This window comes from Lactuca virosa, chromosome 5 (assembly GCF_052849685.1).
Source record: "Lactuca virosa cultivar CGN04683 chromosome 5, Lactuca_virosa_CGN04683_v6, whole genome shotgun sequence".
Taxonomy (NCBI): Eukaryota; Viridiplantae; Streptophyta; class Magnoliopsida; order Asterales; family Asteraceae; genus Lactuca; species Lactuca virosa.
The window spans coordinates 97,736,936-97,755,202 of NC_136430.1; the positions used below are offsets into that span (position 1 = coordinate 97,736,936).

The 18,267-nt window shown below is 36.2% G+C and overlaps 1 protein-coding gene across 1 annotated transcript; it reads right to left on the minus strand.

Moving 5' to 3' along the window:
• Nucleotides 1–11,729: 11,729 nt before the first annotated feature.
• On the minus strand, nt 11,730–17,966 carry LOC145111141 (TRAF-like family protein). Its single transcript, XM_079047437.1, has 10 exons — nt 16,396–17,966; nt 15,829–16,293; nt 15,430–15,731; nt 14,637–15,344; nt 14,278–14,556; nt 14,001–14,162; nt 13,003–13,914; nt 12,711–12,926; nt 12,383–12,643; nt 11,730–12,283 (listed from the first exon to the last, which is right to left on the minus strand). The coding sequence occupies exons 1-10, from the start codon at nt 17,804–17,806 to the stop codon at nt 11,933–11,935; spliced, it is 5,067 nt and encodes a 1,688-aa protein (XP_078903563.1). The 5' UTR covers nt 17,807–17,966; the 3' UTR covers nt 11,730–11,932.
• Between the last annotated feature and the right edge of the window lie 301 nt (nt 17,967–18,267).

The following is an 18,267-nucleotide window of genomic DNA, read 5'->3' on the forward strand; positions in this document are numbered from 1 at the left end:
GTGTATTCATACTCGTACCCATCTAATCTATCTATACCCACCTAAACACACTCGCTTTAAATTTTATTAAAAATATGGTCCAAACTTTCTCATTTTGCAAATCTACCCCAAATTAGTTTTTTTTCTTTTTTTCTTTTTTTACAAATTACTTTGTATAACCTTCAGATTTTACAACCGTTTTAAGACTTTTTATAAACCTTTTCACGAATGAATCCACGAAGAAAAAGTTGTGTAAATGATTATCTTGATAAAATTGCTTTGTGGAAAAAAAAGGGTCAGATTGATTAAAAGCATTCTGTTAACCAATTGGTTTTTTCCTATATTTGAAGTATTTTTATATATATTTACAATTTTTTTACACTTTCATATATATATATATATATATATATATATATATATATAATTTTACAATTTCTTTAAACTTACTTAAACAAAGTATTTCTAAATGTAATAACAGGTGTAGTAACAGAAGTATTTCAACCAAATTCAAAGTGGTGGGATGAGTAAAAGTATAGGGGTATGATGGGTATAGGTGTAGATAGGTGTGTGTGCGTATGGGTAGGTGTGAGGGGTGGGTGAGTGTCTCTAGGTAGGACGAAAGGTAGGTAGGTAGGAGTTAGTCGGTAGGGTTGTATGGGTGGTTTGGTGGGTATGGATAGATGTGGGTGGGTATGTATGAATGGATTAGGGTTGGGGTAGTGACGGAGGGTATGTATGAGATGGGTGGGGATGGTGGTGGGTGCGGGTAGTAGGTATAGTAGTGGGTTGTACGGGTGGGTGAGGGTGGTTAGGTAGGGGTGGATTGTTGTCGGGTAGGGACGAAGGTGTATGTACACGTGGGGTGGAAAGAGGGAGGCAAAGGATGGGGTTAGGTTTGGGGTAGGGGTGGGGATGGTGGAAGGTGACATGTTTAGTTAAAACTAAGTAAGTTTTTTATTTTCTATTTTAGAAAATTTGTAAACATGTTAGGACATAGTTTTTTGGTTTTCCTTTTCTAGTTATTGTTATTTCAAATAATATTATATTTAATATTTTTAAACATATTTGAGCACCCACACCCACACCATCACCCCCACACACCTACCTATATCCCCACTCAACCCCCACCCACCTTACTTACCATTAACCACATGCTTCCACATACATACACTTATTTTCATTCCCACCCAACCCCATGTCACACCCCCCGGCTGTAACGTCCCAAAAATAATGACATAAATTTTCGTTTTTAGATTAATAAATCATTAATACATATCATTTCCATAAAACTAAGGTAGTCAAGATTTAGCAAAACATCATTAACTCAGAGTACAAAATGTGGAAACATGTGGTGTGTGCCCTGCAATCATCCCGAGCTCTTCCATTTGAAAACTGAAGCACCTGAAACATAAACTGAAAATCGTAAGCACAAAGCTTAGTGAGTTCCCCAAGATGCCACATACCACACATACATAAATCAAATACTGGGCCCCCGCCCTCCATTGGGCCTCGCTCGGTCTCGAGTCCCACTTGGCCTCAGGCTCCGCTCGGATTACAGATCTGTCAATCACCATGCCCCGCCTGACATTGGGCCCCGCCCGATATACACATAATCATATAACCATATAATCATATGAACATATAACCTTACTAGCTCATGCAATAATCACAAAGACTATAGCATACCATACGGTCATCGAGCCCCGTTCGACATCAGGCCTCACCCGGTAAGCATAAAAACAGATACTAATAACTAGCATACAATATACTCATCAGGCCTCGTCTGGCATCGGGCCTTGCCCGGTAAACATACCATCTCATAACACATGCAAGAGTTACGCAGACATCTAGCATTCTAACATAAAAACCATGGGACGGTATTGGTGCCTTCGACCCGCTAAACCCAGTGAGGAGACTCACCTCACACTGCCGAAACATACAGAAAATCCCTGGCTGCTTGCTGACAGATCCCCAAACTATCAATATCAAAACAACACCCAATCAACATTTGGGTCCCAATCCATATCCATAAATCCTTACCTGGGGTAAAAATACCATTTTACCCCTAACCTAGCTTGGTCCAAGACTAAGGCCCAAACTCACAATCTGAAAAGGCCCAAAAGCCAAATAATCAACCAAGGCCCACTTATGGCCCAATTTTCCAAATTGGACCCAAACCCCTTCATGGGCCTTACCCTAAAGCCCAACAATTTTCCTAGTCCAAACTCTTAGCCCAAAAGCTTGATTCCAGGTGGCCCAATAAGGCCCATAGCAACAAAGTCCAAAGAAATGACCCAACCGAGGCTCAAAGCTGCAAAGCCCAACATGATGAGTACGCGGGGCGTACTCAGCTGTATGCTAAGCGTACACGCAACTTGGGTTGTACGTCACGCGTACAGACTTATACGCCCAACGTACTCCACTATTAAGCCAAAATCAACCTTAAGCTCTTAATGCTTAAGACCATAAGCCCAAACCATAGATCCAAGTCCTAATAAGCGTTGATAACCATAAAGTCACTGACTTGGTGACTTTGTGTCACAACTAGCATTTTAACTAGGAGATTCTATTCTCATGTAATCATTCAACTATTGTAAAGCATGTACCCTAAGTGAATATCACTCAATGCCCATTCAAATACATCTCTCATGTTCAACTAAGGGTTGGAAACCCTAGAAATCCTGGTTCAAATTTATTATGGACTAGGATCCTCTTATTGGACCTTTTGGGCCAATAAATCTTCAATTAGACTATTTTGGGCTTAGAAACCTTAATTGGATTCTAAATGGACCCAATTCATAAATCTATAACATTTTGGACCATTTGGGTCTAGGATGATTCATCCTAACCCTAATGGGCCTTATTGGGCCATAAATGAATTAATTAGCCCTAATGGGCCATAAACCCATTCCTTTATACTATATTGGGCCGTGAACCACCTTAAGAGCCCAATGGGCCGAAAAATATTATTAAGCTTCATAAATTCGAGCAAGCCAAGAAAAAGGAGCCCAAAACCATCTCATCCTCCGTCCTCTTAGCCCATTCTCGGCCCATATAGTTATTTAAACAAAAAAAAAAGAGGGATTATCCTCCCTTGACACCTCATTGTTGCATGGTGGATTTCCATGCAACATCAACTCAAATCTCTCTCCTCTTCCCCCTTCTTCTACTCACGTCCGAGACACCCACCACCCACCTCCATTTTCTTATTTCAAGCTACTTCAAAACACTCTCTAGAACTCCTCCTTCTTCCATCAAAATTTCGAGATTTGTGGGTGCTTTCAAGAGGATTCTTCACCAATATCATCATCCTTGGTAAGTTTTTGCTTAGATCCATGGTTTAGTTTCTTTATTTCTTCAAAAATCTCCTCTTAACTCATGTCATTTCATGATCTTGCTTCTTAGAACCCATCTAAGCCCAAAAACCTCTCAAGGAGCTTGCTAGGGTCGAGAATCACATCATCTTCTTCCATTCCTTCTCCAAACCGAGAACAACAAATCAAAGTGAGTTCATACCCCCTTGTTTTCGGTTTTATCTTGTTTTGGGGGAAAATACAAGTCCCTATGTGTTAGATCTATGTATTTGTGCATGATATGTGTGTTTCTTGGTTTAAGTTGTGATTAATTGATGAAACACTTTAGATCTAGAAAAGTTCCAACCAAAAGTTATGATATTTGTAATCTAAAACACTTCAAACAACATACTATGTAGTTAGATGGGTTAAACATGTGAAGATTCATAAGAAGTTAAACAAAATCTTGAAAAAAGGCCATTTTTGAACAAATATACAAAAATATGAGTATGACACTTGCGGTTTTTACAAGGGTTAAAGGAGACATTTCCTTTTAAAAATAAGTCTTTATATTATTCTTAAAATTAAAGGGGCCAAAAGTGTAATTTTTCACATAATGGGCCAAAATATGGGCTTTCACGGTTATTGGGCTCAAAATGTAAAAATTTTGGATTTTATGGACTAAAATGTCATTTCATACAAATTTGAGTCAAAAATGTAACTTACGGTTTTTATGGGCTGGAAATGACACTTATTTCAAATTTGGGCCTAAAATGTTATTTATACAAAGTTTGAGCCGAAAAGGACATTTTTATCAAAAATGGGTCAAAAATGTCATTTTATCCAAAAAGGGGCTGAAAATGTAAAACCTTTTGTATTATTGGGCCGAAAACATTCATTTTTAGTCACTTGGGCTAAAAATGTAAATTTTCATGCAATTGGACTAAATGTGTAAATCCTCATGTTATTGGGCCTTATTGGTCCATATACATGTTTATTGGGCCTTATTAGCCCATATACATGCTTTTGGGTCTAAGTTATGCATTACATGTCCATTGGGCCTTAATGGCTCACATACATGTTAATTGGACCTAAACTATACATTATTGGGCCTTGGTGGGATTTCATACATTCACATGCATAATCGTTGGGTTATCACACATAAAACATATACGTAAAACATGATACAACATAAGACAATATTCGTGTAATACATTACTCGTGAACAAGTTGAGAATCTAGTGAGACTTGTCGGTTGATACCTCTGAGTGTATGATCGTAGACTGTAGTTATAACCAGAGTCTCCTGGAGGGAGAGCGGGAGTTTGTGTATAGATCTATACGGGGTGACACCCCACACCTGAGTTGTTCGCTACAGCTAGACTAGGCCAGTCTAGGGTGACAAAACCTTACTTTAATCAAAACCGGTGCCTGAAAGCGCCAAGACAGGCGAATTAGTCATTATCATGCATGGTTGTAATGGCTCACTTAGAGACTAACTTCATCAAAGATTTCGGTATATTAATACTAATCTTGACGATATTAAAAACATACATACATCCATACATGGTCTTGGAAATTTTATGACATCAATACTCATATAAGCAGAAAATATCGGATTTTCTGGGATCAATACAATTATACATTACCTTCTACTTACAACAGAAAACACATGATTTTTATCTAGATTACATTTTTATTATCGATACATTTTAACAACAGCAAACACACATGCATTAATACTTGATTTGATACATCATTTTCAAACTAATCTACAGAAAATATCGGATTTTATGGTGTTTTACTAACGATACAAAACTTTTCATTCAAACATGCTTATAAACTCACCAACATTGTTATGTTGACCGTTTTAAAATAACTTGTATTCTCAGGAACTCGTTAAGCATAAGAATCAACAAGAATATGGGATTTTGTTTTGTAAACTGTTAATCATCATGCTTTGAATGGTTGGATATGTAATTTAAAATATTGTACTTGATGTAAACAATGGCAGTTGTATTATATTATGCATGGTGATGATGATGTTATGTTTCATTTATACTCATTGTAATGATATTTCAAGATGAAGTCACGCACAAGCCCCCGGACGTTTCCGCCGTCTGGTTCGGGGGTGTGACACTTTGCATGCTCCATAAAGACCCAATTTCAAAATATAACACCCTACTTTCATCAAATGGACATAAACTCTTGCATGGATGAATCTAGAACTTAAAGGTGACAACTTTAGGCATCTAGAACCTCAGAAACACCAAGAGTGGCAACTCATAGTGAAAGGTCCAGTATGCTCAAGAGTTATATTAAAGTGATATTGCTAAATAACATATGATACTAATGGGTCACACTAACAACAACTTGATACAATTGATTATTTATTAGAAATTGATTTTAATAAATATTCAATAAAACTCTTATAATTAAATTGGAAATTAATTATTTCATGGAAATAATAAATTCCATTAGCAAGTAACTTAATATATATCATATGGTATGATTTATAAGTCATGTACAAACTTTTGGACTAGTTGAATCCTTTTGTCTTTTTCCTAAAAGACAAGGTTTATATTTTATAAAAGAGTTTATAAAAGTTTGACTTTCTTTCTTCTTCTTTATGCAATTTTCGAGATATGCATAAAAAGAAGAAGTGCATGACTTGTCTAATCATGCTTTAAAGGCATGGAAGACATGCTTATGACAAAGAGACAAGTTTGTCTAAAGTTGAAGGAATCAATGGTTAATAATTTCACTTTTAGGCACTATAAATATGAGGCTTCCACTCTTGAAGTTTTTGCCTCATTCTTTCTTCCAATGGCCAAGATGGGAGACTCTCCATCTCTTCTTTGCTTTGAGTTATTGAAGATTACTTGCATATCTTTTGCTCTCTTGAAGTTCATATTGGTTATGAACTACAAGTTTAAAAGTTTAAGAGTTTTGGACTAGCATCTACATCAAGTTGAGTCATTGTTGGTGTCTCAAAGGTTCCACATTCTTCATCAACTTCCGAGCCTCCCGAGAGGACCCAAATAACTACAAAGGTTTTTATTTCTTCACCTCTTCTTTGGTTGGTATTTTAATCTTTCTATAACTTGCAAGAAGATCCTTGATGGGTATAAAATGTTTATGTTATTTCAAAAATTAAAGTCTTCCGTTGCCATATTTTTCTAGTTTATGGAACTATTTTTGAACTAAAACCCAAGAATTGGTATCAGAGCCATCTTGCAAGTTTGATTAGATTTTTATTTTTTGGAAATCTTAGTTTTTGGAGGATATGGATAACTTGTTTTTCTATAAAAATAAGTTTATACATATTTTCTATGACAACTTTTTTGTTATTTTATATGACAAAAAGTTTCATGCATCTTTTGTCATTTAAAGTTGTCTTAGAAAAACAAAGGTTGTTTAATGTGTATATTGATGTATATGATGTGCATAAACTAGCCAAGGACCACTGTTTTGTTATGTTGTTGTGTTGGTTATTTTTGTTATAAAATGGTTATAATAATTTATTTATTCATATGGTATGTAATAATTAAATAGATTAGCTTTTTTTGGTTATTTTTGTAAAGTAATAGATTAGTTTTTAGAATTAATTTATTTGTACAAAGATGTAACAAGAAATGAAGTTTGAACCATTTTTTGAAGATAAAAGGAAAATTTTCGAGTTCAACATGTGCTGGGCAGAACATGACACTTTCTGAAAGGTGTCATGAATGCTACACATGTGCTGAAAAGGTGCTGAACAGAAAGATGACACTTTCTGAAAAGTGTCATGAAAGCTGCAGTTTTTCCTTTAAAGAAGTTTTTCCAATCTTTTGTAAGCAATAGGTGTTTAATTAAGTGGGAGCTTCTACAACAACATTACAATAAGTTTTTTGGTCCCCTTAAATGTCCCTTTAGGAATGGACGTGACATTTTTGTGTTGGCTCACAAAATTGTCATTAGTTGGTTATGTTTATGCACATATCTTTTTGTGCATGTTTGTGTTGTTTATTTTATGCATTATTTTGTGTAGTTGATAAATTAGTTATTCACATGCTAAAATAATTTTGGACAAAATAAACATCACATGGAGTTTGAGGTTTTCAAAATTGGACATAAGATGTAACACGTTATTATTTTAAAATAAAACCCGATTTTATAAAATCGTTAATAATGGCAAATTTTGAAATACGCCATTATAAGTTTTAAAATTATGATTTTTATAACTTATACAAACTCCAAATATATAAGTAATAACATGAAGTTTTATTAAAGATATATATAAGGTTCAAATGCATTCAAACTTAATACCGGTTATTAAAATTGAATTGCGTCAAATTTTATAAAAACTAGATTATTATATAGAACATTTAAAAGTGATTTTATTTTGAAAATTGATACCATGGTTTATTATATGCATGTAATAACATTGATATCATATGTTTTGAAAATTGTTTTTGCCCTAGAAATCGAGGACTTCATCGGAGACGTGAAATCGAGGATTAGCATGAAACCCCTCCTTTCTTGTATGGACACATCAAATGGAATAACATGAGTGGTAAGTGAGGCGGTCGAAAATAGGATGTGATAGAAGGAAAGGCATTCATGGGACCAAAATTGGCAATATGCCAAAATATTGTGGCATATATCTAAAGTAACAGAAGATAACTGTTCATAAGGGGAACTCACATTTAACACATATATATATATATATATATATATATATATATATATATATATATATATATGGAAAATTTCAATAGAGAACCATTATTAATCAATGAACCAATCCAAAATGTCGAAATTTAAAGCGATTAACGGCAAAAGGAAGAGTTGTAGACTTTTACAATAGACACACTGTAACGCCTGTGTTTCTGGGCTAAAGCATTAAAGGTGTTGTAATAGTCTAGGTCAACCTTTGTAACTCGTTTTGAAGTAATAAGAATGAATTATTTGAGTATTATGTGTTTTATACTTAATTATTATGATTTAATAAATTAAGGATAAAAATAAGCGTCAAAAATAAATGTTAGATAAACCCGATATCTATGAAGAAAGTTGTAGTGGTTGAAACAAGGATTCCGGAGATATAAAGAATACCGAAATCCGAGTTATAACGAAGAAGTTATGACCTGTCGAAGTTTTGCGACAGAACCGACACGACGCTGTGTGACGTAAAAAGTGAATTTACGATAAAGTGATTTTAGCCATAGCAATCTAAAGGAAAGTCGTAGTACACGTTAAACCGAGAGTGTGCATAAAAAGAATGTCTAAATCTGACTTTGTATGAGGAAGTTATGAATTTTCTAAGAATTTGCATAGTAGTGTGCAGCCCGGAACTCGAATTATAGATCGAGCAATTTTTAGCCGACACAACCTAAACGAGAATCAAAGATCTTGTCGATAGTAGTTTAACGGTAAAAAGACAGACAAAAATGGACGTCAGATGAAGAAGTTATGAATTTTTAACGGACTTTTCCTATCCCGACCTGTTAAAAATATAACTTTAAAAATAAATTCAAAATTAGCCAACGGAGTCTAAACGAAAGTTGTAGAGCATGGTCATACCTACGCGTGCATATAAAGAGCGTCGAAAACGGAGCTCGTATGTGAAAGTTATGAATTTTTAAAGTTTTAGACACAAACTTCGAGGCTGGTCCGAAGGAGTACGCCCAGCGTACTCGTGTATACGGTCCGATATTGGCCACGTCGCCTACTCCCTCGCATGGTGCACACGTGTTTGTAGCCTTGACGCGTCCGAAGTGATCCCTTCCTATGCCCAGCGTACTCGGTCTACGCCCAGTGTAGAGCCTCGCAAGGCAGTACACCCCGCGTACATGAAGATTACCCCCCGCGTAATGCGAGGCTTCGGCCACTATAAATAGCATGCGAAGTCAACCGAATTAATGTTACAAAATCCTTCTCTCTTTCACTCTCTACTCCCTTTTAGCCTATCCTAAACCCCCCAAAGCCTAGAATACCTTCCTAGCATCATAAGAAAGCCCCAGAGAGCTCGAAGTCTCCAAGAAAAAGAGTTTTTCGAGTCGAAACTCTGCCCGCGCAGAGCTCGGTTTTTGAGAAAACATCCCGGTTTCATCAAAAAATATTGTTTTAAGGGACAAAGTGATGTCCAATTATCGTCAAATCAGGTGAGTGTAAAGTCACTTTCATCTTACACATAGATATGAAGTATTTTATATAAAATACGTGCTATGTGTATATATGTTGTTTGTTTATTTGAAATGGATGTTGAATGAATGTTTTATACATGTTTAGAATGATTTAAACTGTATATATGTAATTTTTTTGTTTATCTGCAAATATGTTGGGTATAACATGGGTAGATAATATGATGAAATAAAATGATGAGAAGTCTCGATGTTGACGATGTTCCAGTCATCTAGCAGAATATAGATGTCGACCACAGAATTTTCTAGACAGTCTAGTGGAACATTAACAGACTCGTAACCTGTAGGTGTTTTTGAACTATGTGTTCATTAGGTATTTTTGAACTATGTGTTCATTAGGTATTTTTGAACTGAGTGTTCACTAGGTGTTTTTGAACTAGGTGTTCATTAAGTATTTTTGAACTAAGTGTTTACCAGATATTTTGAACTACGTGTTTACCAGATGTTTTAAACTACGTGTTCACCAGTTGTAATTTAAGAACCCTGGCAGCGATGGACTTTGTGTCTATTCCTTAGGATAATCCTTAGGGATGAATGAATGAAGGACAGATGATTCTTAAGATCTTTAAGAATAAAGAAGATAATGGGGATGAGAAATTTGGTTGATTGTCTGATGTTTAAACATAATAAAATTATTTATTGTGGGTTGAAAACCCTATGTGCTCACTAGGCTCCCAAGTCTGACTCACTCAGCTTTCTATATTACAGGTAGTGGAACAAGAGCATAGTTGGATGATGACGAGGGATTTTGGATTATAGGTCAGTAAATGTAAATAAAAGTTGTAAGGTCTATATTGTATTGTTTATGCTTTTGATCTGTATCGATGTTGACATCCCAAGTTTGTAATGAAATGAAAATACATTTCTTTAAGAAATGCTTTGATAAATTTTTATCATATTTTGTTTTGGGAACAAATTCCGCAATACTTTTTGGAAGATTACTCTGATTTTATTTTAAAAGCATAAACGAAATCGGTCTTTTCTGGCCGTGAAAATGGGGATGTCACACGCACATGCACTGGATTATAACAAACTCACTTCCTTTTTTTAGTTTAATTTTTTTTAGGTCATGTTTTTTATCGAAAAAAAAACCCGAATATACAATTGTTCGTGATTTTTCGTCCTTTTTCCATAGAGATTCATATTGATATATAAAAAATGATTTTTTTTTCAAAAAACCCACTTCATTTTCTTTGTTTGTTAAAAAGTTAAGGTCTATCTTTTTGTAGAAAAAAATTAATAAATATATCAAAATTCATATTTTTTTTGGTACTCTTTAAACATAGATTCATATTGATGTTTAAAAAAAATCGAAATTTTAGTTCAAATTCACATTATGAACTTGTTTAGAGCCATATTCACAATGTGAATAAATCCATTTGTTGATTTTACAAAACTAATTTATGAGTAATGAAAACGTTAAAATATTATAAAACTATATGAAATATATTTTGATTCATATGTAAATTTTACTAAGTTAATTTGCGAATGATCATAGAGTTGAAATAGTAAGTCAAATTCACATTGTGAATGTTACAAATTGAAATATTTACAGTTTAGATTCACAATTAAGTTATTATTATTATTATTATTATTATTATTATTAATATTAATCGGTGTTGATGTTTATTAATAGAGTACAAAAAAATAATATTTTTGGTATAATTAGTTTTGTTTTTAGATAAAAATAAACTTAAATATTGAAAAAAATAAAACAACAAAATTAAGTGTGTTTTTTCGAAAAGAAAAAAAGTTTGTTTTATATATATCAACATGGATCTCTATGGAAAGAAGACGAAAAATCGTGAACAACGATATATTTGGGTTTTTTTTGGATAAAAAATATGGTCTAAAATTTTTTTTAATGAAAAAAAGAGGTAGATTTTTTAGTAAGGAGATGAATTTTTTGGTATAATATGGGGTATGTGCATCCAATGTACAAGTATATATATATTTCTTGGCCGTTGATCATTATGATTTGCAATGATCACGATTGGTTCCTTGTTAATTATGGTTCTCTATTGAACCTCACCCTATAAAAACCAAAAAGAAACTTTGACATTTTTATCTTATTAACACCCCCAAACCCCAACCGTCTGCAAGAGAACAAAACATCCAAATGACAGGACATTCACCGTTTCAATTGACATCAACTCCAAACACAAAACCTTCATGTTAACAAACACACCCTGCAAAAGAGTTGTGTTTATGTACGTGTGCATTTATAGCCGATAAAATAAGAGACTGTCTATTTCGAACCAAAAACACAAACAAAAACAAAACTTCTCTAGATGCCCTTTAATTAATATAAAATCGAAAGAAAAAAAAAAAAAAAGTCAAAATGTGTGACGTGACATTTTCATCTTCATTTGTTAGGTTCCATTGAACACATTTCTTTCCATTTCAATTAATATAAAATGAAAAAGAAAAAACAACTCAGAAATGCCATAACAACATGACTCAAAAACTTCAAGATTCAAGAATGGTTGAACCATGGTCCACCAATGGCACCATTTACATGCCCATTTCCATGAACCACCCCGACCCCGACCCCCATCCCCATACCATTTTGAACCAGGGCCGGCGGCAGTCCAACCGCCATGGGCGGCGGGGGTGCACCCGGGTACATCCCGTGTGAATGCGGGCTCACGGTTGGGCCCGCACCTTTGCGCTGTTGGAGCGCGTGGATTTGTCTCAGTCCCTCTTCATGAATGCGGGAAATTGTCTCCAGCTCTTTCATCGATAGTGCCTCGAGCCCCGCACCGTATAATGGCGCGTGTCTTGACATTTCTTCTTGGAGTGATCCCTCTAAACTATGAATGTATTGCTGTAAAAAAAAAAAAAAAAAAAAAGTTTGGTTTTAGACTTTTAGTAACGTGAGGGACTAAAAATGTTAAAAAATATATTTGAGGGATGAAAATGAAACCTCGCAAGTCTGCAATTTGGATTCCATTCCATCGATATAGGCTTCACATCGAGCGATTTGTTCTTCCTTTTCACGCTTTTCGCCTTCTGTCTGTCCAACTGTTTGTGTCAACCGGCGGATTTCGTCCTCTAGTGACTGTCGGATTTCTTCCCGGCTTACATTTTCCGTTGCATAACGTTTCAGTTCATCATCAAATCTTTTTCTCGCTGCTTCAGCGTTTCTTAGTCTTTCAGCAAGAGCATTTTTCTCCTTTGTTATTCTCTGAAACACATATCATTTCTTTATGTAACATTTTTTTTAATGGATAAAAAAATAAAAAAGTACCTACCTTCAACTCATCACGTTTGCGGGATTTCAATTGAGAAAGCTGTGTCTCTGCATCATGAAGCCTTTCTTGAAATAATTTCTTTTCAGCAGTAAGCTTGGCAATTTCATCATCTCGTTCTGACCGAAGCCATTCCAGTTGACTTTCTATTTCTTGCATTTGTTCACACATCTCTTTTCTTTCCAAACTAAATCGATCCATTTCACTCTTCATCTCACTCTGTCATCGTATATAAATTCAAATTTCAATCTTTTTTCTTATCAACATTATTATATTATTATATTATTATTATTACCTTAAGGCGACTATTAGTGGCTTCAGTATCACTCAACCTCTGCAACAAAACAGCTTTTTCTTTGGTCATATTAGAAACTTGCGTTTTACTCTCTTCACGAATCCGAATAAGCTCGTCTTCATTGGAACAGAGCTGATGCCAAAGAGCTGCCCTATCAACATTTGCCAGGTCAGCAACCTCCTGCATCATACTCAAAACAGGTCTAACAAACTCCTGTTCCTCAGAAACAAGAAACACCAAAATCTCCAAATCTAAATCTAACTCCCGACTAGCATCCGTAGCACTAGTAGCCCGATCAACAAGTCTTTTTAAAATCCTCAACCTGTAGGGCCCATCCGCATACCATTTAAACAAAATAGTATAAAGCATCTTCACAAACCCTCTCACACACGGATCCCTAGAAACCCCTAAACTCTCAGCTAAACCAAGAACAGAAGTAAAATCATCCCTTTCCACTCTAAGTTGTTCCATTGTATCACTGTCCTCAAAAACCACCTCCTCCTCCTCCTCCTCCTCCTCAAACTGAGTCTGACAAGAAGTTAAATTTATCCTTCGCGCAAGTCGTCTTTCCAAAACAATTGCCACCGATTGTGCCGAAATTGCCCCTCGTGAAACTGCCTTTTCAAATGTTTGTGATGATTCCATTGAAATACACGGGATGGATAACATTTCTAGTAACATGTATATATCTGAAAAATGAGTTTCGTGACTTGTCATTGTTGTCCCCTCGAATAACAACACGCCGCCACGTGGCGCTGACGTGTAACCATCGTCCTCGTTGTCCATGTCCATGTCTTTCAATATAGCTTCACCGATGTCGTTACAGCTGGCGACTGTTCGACTTAAATAATCAAGAACACAAGCCGAGACTTCACCACCTAAATCCTTTAGCCTTCCACGAACTGATCTCACCTGTAGAGAGAAATACAAGAAAGGTAAAATATGTTGCTACTTTCTATATTTAGAAAGGGGTTTTGAAAGTAGATAAAGGGACTTACTGCTTCTGGAAGATGTTGGCAGTGTAATGCAGCTTTGAAGATGAAGTCAATGGTGGCTGCAAGTGGTGCATCGTTTGAGTCTTCCAAGAGTTCAAATGATTGAAACAGAACACGTTCCCAAACTTCACTGTTGCATTTCAACTGGCTAAGGGCACCAAGAGCCTGAATTTTTTTTTTTTTTTTTTTTTTTTGTGTATAATCTTAAAGAGTTAAATGCAAGAAAGAAATACCAATGTACTTTCATTTATTTACAGCATTGAAAAATCTAGCAACTTACTGGAAGTAGTAAATCAGGTTGTGCATCTGGCTTTTTGAGTCTATCCAAGAGTGCAGTAGCAGCAAGTGGATGTTCTGAATGGTCAACCAATTTAGGTACAAGGGCAATTAGGTCATGTTGCAAATGTTTAGGAGCCTTGTCCAATACAAGAGCAATTTTTTGTGCAGACTGTGGTCTTCGCCTTGGCTCAGGACAACCTTGTGGGACAGCTCCATCTAATGCTCTCAATGAGTTCACAATCAACCCTAAAAGTTCCTCAGATTGCTCCGGCCATTTCGCCTAAAAAGACAACATTACCCTTTTTAACTTTTATCTTCTAACTTCTAACCAAATACAAACAAAAGAGAAACTTGAAGTACCTTAGACCGGAGAGATGAACTCTCCGATGAACTGGCGGCATAGGTTTCCGGCGGACAGAAAGGCGGTCCGGCGAACGATTTTTCAGTCATATCTGAGCTTTGTACAGCAGAAGCAGAAGAGATTTCATTTCCTCCAGAATCCAATCTTTCATGAGCATAGACCTGTGAAGATTCTGTTACTCCGGTGGTGGTGGTGGTGGTTCTCCGGTCAAGATCCGGTGGAGAACTGCCGCCGGAAGGTCTAGAGCTTTCGTCTGAAGAATCATCTTCTGATGGTTGACAACATTCGACCATAATATCAAGAAGTAAATCGATTATAGCCTGTTGCAAAACTTTGACACCCATTAAGAGATTGATCAAACTAGGTGAAGATTCATCGGTTTTGGGAATTTTTTTGCCATCATTGGTACTACCGGAAAGCTTAGTTGGAAGGAGGAGCCGCTTGACTTTGGCGGGGTCGTCAAGGTAAACGCGAAGTCCGGTCAAGAATCCGGCGATTGCTCCGGCATCCATCAGAAGCTTTTCTCTTAAAGTCACTTGAGGCTGTGAAGGGTTATCACCATATGTGAGGTGAAACCCTGCTCTTGAAAGAAGGTTCCTGAATATGTCTTCTTCATCTCCACTGATTCCTTCTTCACTGTCCTCTGAATCAATCAGTTCATCAGGATCAGTTGTCAGAGCATCCTGATCATCTTCAGAAGCATAAACCTAGAAAAAAAAAAGATTTTACAAACTTTTTACTAAAAAAAGAAAAGGAGAATGTAAAAAGATAAGGAATTAAGAGACTACTGACCTCAAGATCAGCAAACTCAAACCATGGGCAACAATCCAAGATTTCACATACAAAAACAACTGTGTCTCTTACAAGAAACCCTGCATCTGCTTCAAGCATATCAGAAACCTTCATAAACTGAAGCACAGAATTATTCCATGTCTTTGTACAAATAGATGACTCCTTCCACACAGTCTTGGAAGGATTCTTTTGATTCAAAACAGCCATTCTGTATTTCACCCAAAAGTTCTTATCAGGGTCAGTCCCAACAGACTGATCACTCTCAAGGTATATGCATATTGTGTCAAAAGACTCATATACCCCTGCATTACAAAAAAAAAAACAAAACTGTTACAAACCCCTCTTAACATGTTTGGTTATATTACATCACACAAAAACTAAAAAGTAAAAACTACCTACCTAGACGAAGCTCACATCCACCAGCTTGAAAGAATCTACTAAATATCTTACGGGTTTCCATTATATCTTTAAAAGACAAAAAATTCTCCACCTTCCATGTAAAAGAACTCACTTTTCCTCCCCCAGAATTATTAGAAGATTCAGTTTCTTGATCAGTAGTAAAGTCCTGCATTATGGATGTCTCCTTTAAAATTAAAACTTCAGCTGAAAATACTACAACATCATGAACAAGAAACCCGGAATCTTGATCAAATAGACTGGTTAAGGTTACAAATTCACGCCACCCCCAGTCTTTTGCAGATTTTGAGTAACGATTCTGAGATTCTTTTGTGACAGATTTGTCCTCCATTTTTTGATTGACAACTGACAAACGATGGCTCACAAAACAACTCCAGTCACTTGTGGTGTTTCTTGAATCTGTAACCTCAAGAAAAACTGAAAGATGACATGGTGGCTGAGACTGCCCTGATACAATGAAGCACAAGTGTCAATTGTCAAAACTCAAAATCATTTACATATTTGATATTTCTACAAACACTTGTGAAATTCAATAAAATAATAGCATACCTCTGGGGTAAACTATAAGTCTGCAATCACGGTTTCCAATTTGAAACCTCCTGCTCTTGATACAAAGGCCTGTGATCTTTCTCTTTTTGAGAAGATCTTTCAGCCTTGTGAAATTTTCAATCCTCCATGTGAATTTACCCATATGGCCATCTGATTTTCTAGGACCACTCATGATTCTGCCTGCAATCAATCCCCCGTTCTTTGAGAAACTACTATGCTCCTTAATCACATGAAAGGATGTGCTGAACACAGCTGTGTCATCCACTAAAAACCCTGATTCTCCACCAGAGAAATCTGTCATTTTCATGTAATCATTCCAACCTAAACTTGTGTTATCTCCACTCTTATTATCAGCAGCAAACCTCCCATATGAATCCCTATGCATGTGATTCATTCCAGGTTTTTGATTCAAAACAGACATTCGAAACAAACACCAACAACTCCTATCTGAAATTGATGCCTTCTCAGTATCTTTACTTTCTAAACACATGGACAAGTAATCCACTCCATTAACACAACTCTGGTAGATACTGATACGCAAATTACACTCTCCAGCTGGGAAAACAGGGCTCATTATCTTCTGTGTCTTAATCATTTCTTTAAACAAGGTAAAATTGTGGACCTTCCAAGTGAACTTCCCACTCAATACATCACCAACAGGTCCAGTCATCACAACGGAATTCGAGACAGAGTTGGACTGAAGCTCATTATTATCACGCACAAAATTAATGGATTCATTCAATATGAGAATATCGGCAGTAATAAGAACACAATGATCATCATTAAAAAGAAATCCTGATTTCGTGTCAAGTATAGAAGCGGATGGTGTAAAATCACACCATCCATGAGACTTCTTCTTTGTGGAAAACCTGTGCCAAGAATCACGATGAATAGATTTTGAATCATCGGTAGGGTTTACTACAGTTAATCGATAACTAGCGAAACAGTCCCACTTAGAAGAGGAAGTGCCTCTAGGGTCCATGATTTGTAAATAAATCGAAATATAACCAGGCAATGCCTGCGAGTCGCCCTTAGGGTACACTAACAAACGGCAATCGTATCCGCCGACTTCGAAATACTTACTCCACAAAGCCCTAGTTTTAACCCTAGGAAAATTGAAGATTGTCCATTTACACACGGCGGCGAATTCGCCACGCCTCTCGATTGTCACGGACTCCAACGACGATGACGACGACGACGATGAGGAAGAGGAACAATCACGAGAAGACGATGATGCAGGATGGTCCTCAGTCGCCGGAGACGTTGCATTCATTAGTTGTACGGTCGGAGAAGGCGGCGGCGGCTGCTGTGATGACGACGTCAAGGACGATGATGATGATGAAACTGCAGCTTCTGCTGACGATGAAGAAGACACGGCCTCAGATGATGTTTGATGATGGTGATGCTTCATTGTTCTGCGTAGATTAACGAATTTTTTTGTGTTCTATTTATAGATTTTTCTGCGTTCGATTTTTCTTGATGAAATATATGGAGATTGAGAGAGTGGTGTGGGGCTGGAGCCTGGAGGTGGGGTGGGAGAAGGGAGGCGAACAAAGCACACAGGGTTGGGGTTTTCTTTGGTGCAATTTGGCAAGGCTAAAACTATGGCTAATCTTAAAACTACGTCGTTTTGTGTCGCATTTAATTTAGTAATAACATAAATCATATGTTGGCAAGACGTAAAACTTGGTCTATATGCTAATTAATCATGTCTTTATATGTTGTATTTATATCAGTTACTTTATACTTCTGAGTTTTATAGTTTTCACATATTTTTCCAAATTGTTTGATGATAAGAATTCGTAATTAATGTCTGAAGTTCAAGTATGAGCACCATCTTCATTACTTTGGGAACTATAATGGGATTTAAGT

Coding starts and splice junctions, on each gene's coding strand:
- LOC145111141 (XM_079047437.1), bottom strand. CDS start 17,806: ATGAAGCATCACCATCATCAAACATCATCTGAGGCCGTGTCTTCTTCA. Junction 15,732..15,828: donor TGGATGTGAGCTTCGTCTAG/GTAGGTAGTTTT, acceptor TTTGTAATGCAG/GGGTATATGAGTCTTTTGAC. Junction 12,284..12,382: donor CCAAATTGCAGACTTGCGAG/GTTTCATTTTCA, acceptor TTTTTTTTACAG/CAATACATTCATAGTTTAGA.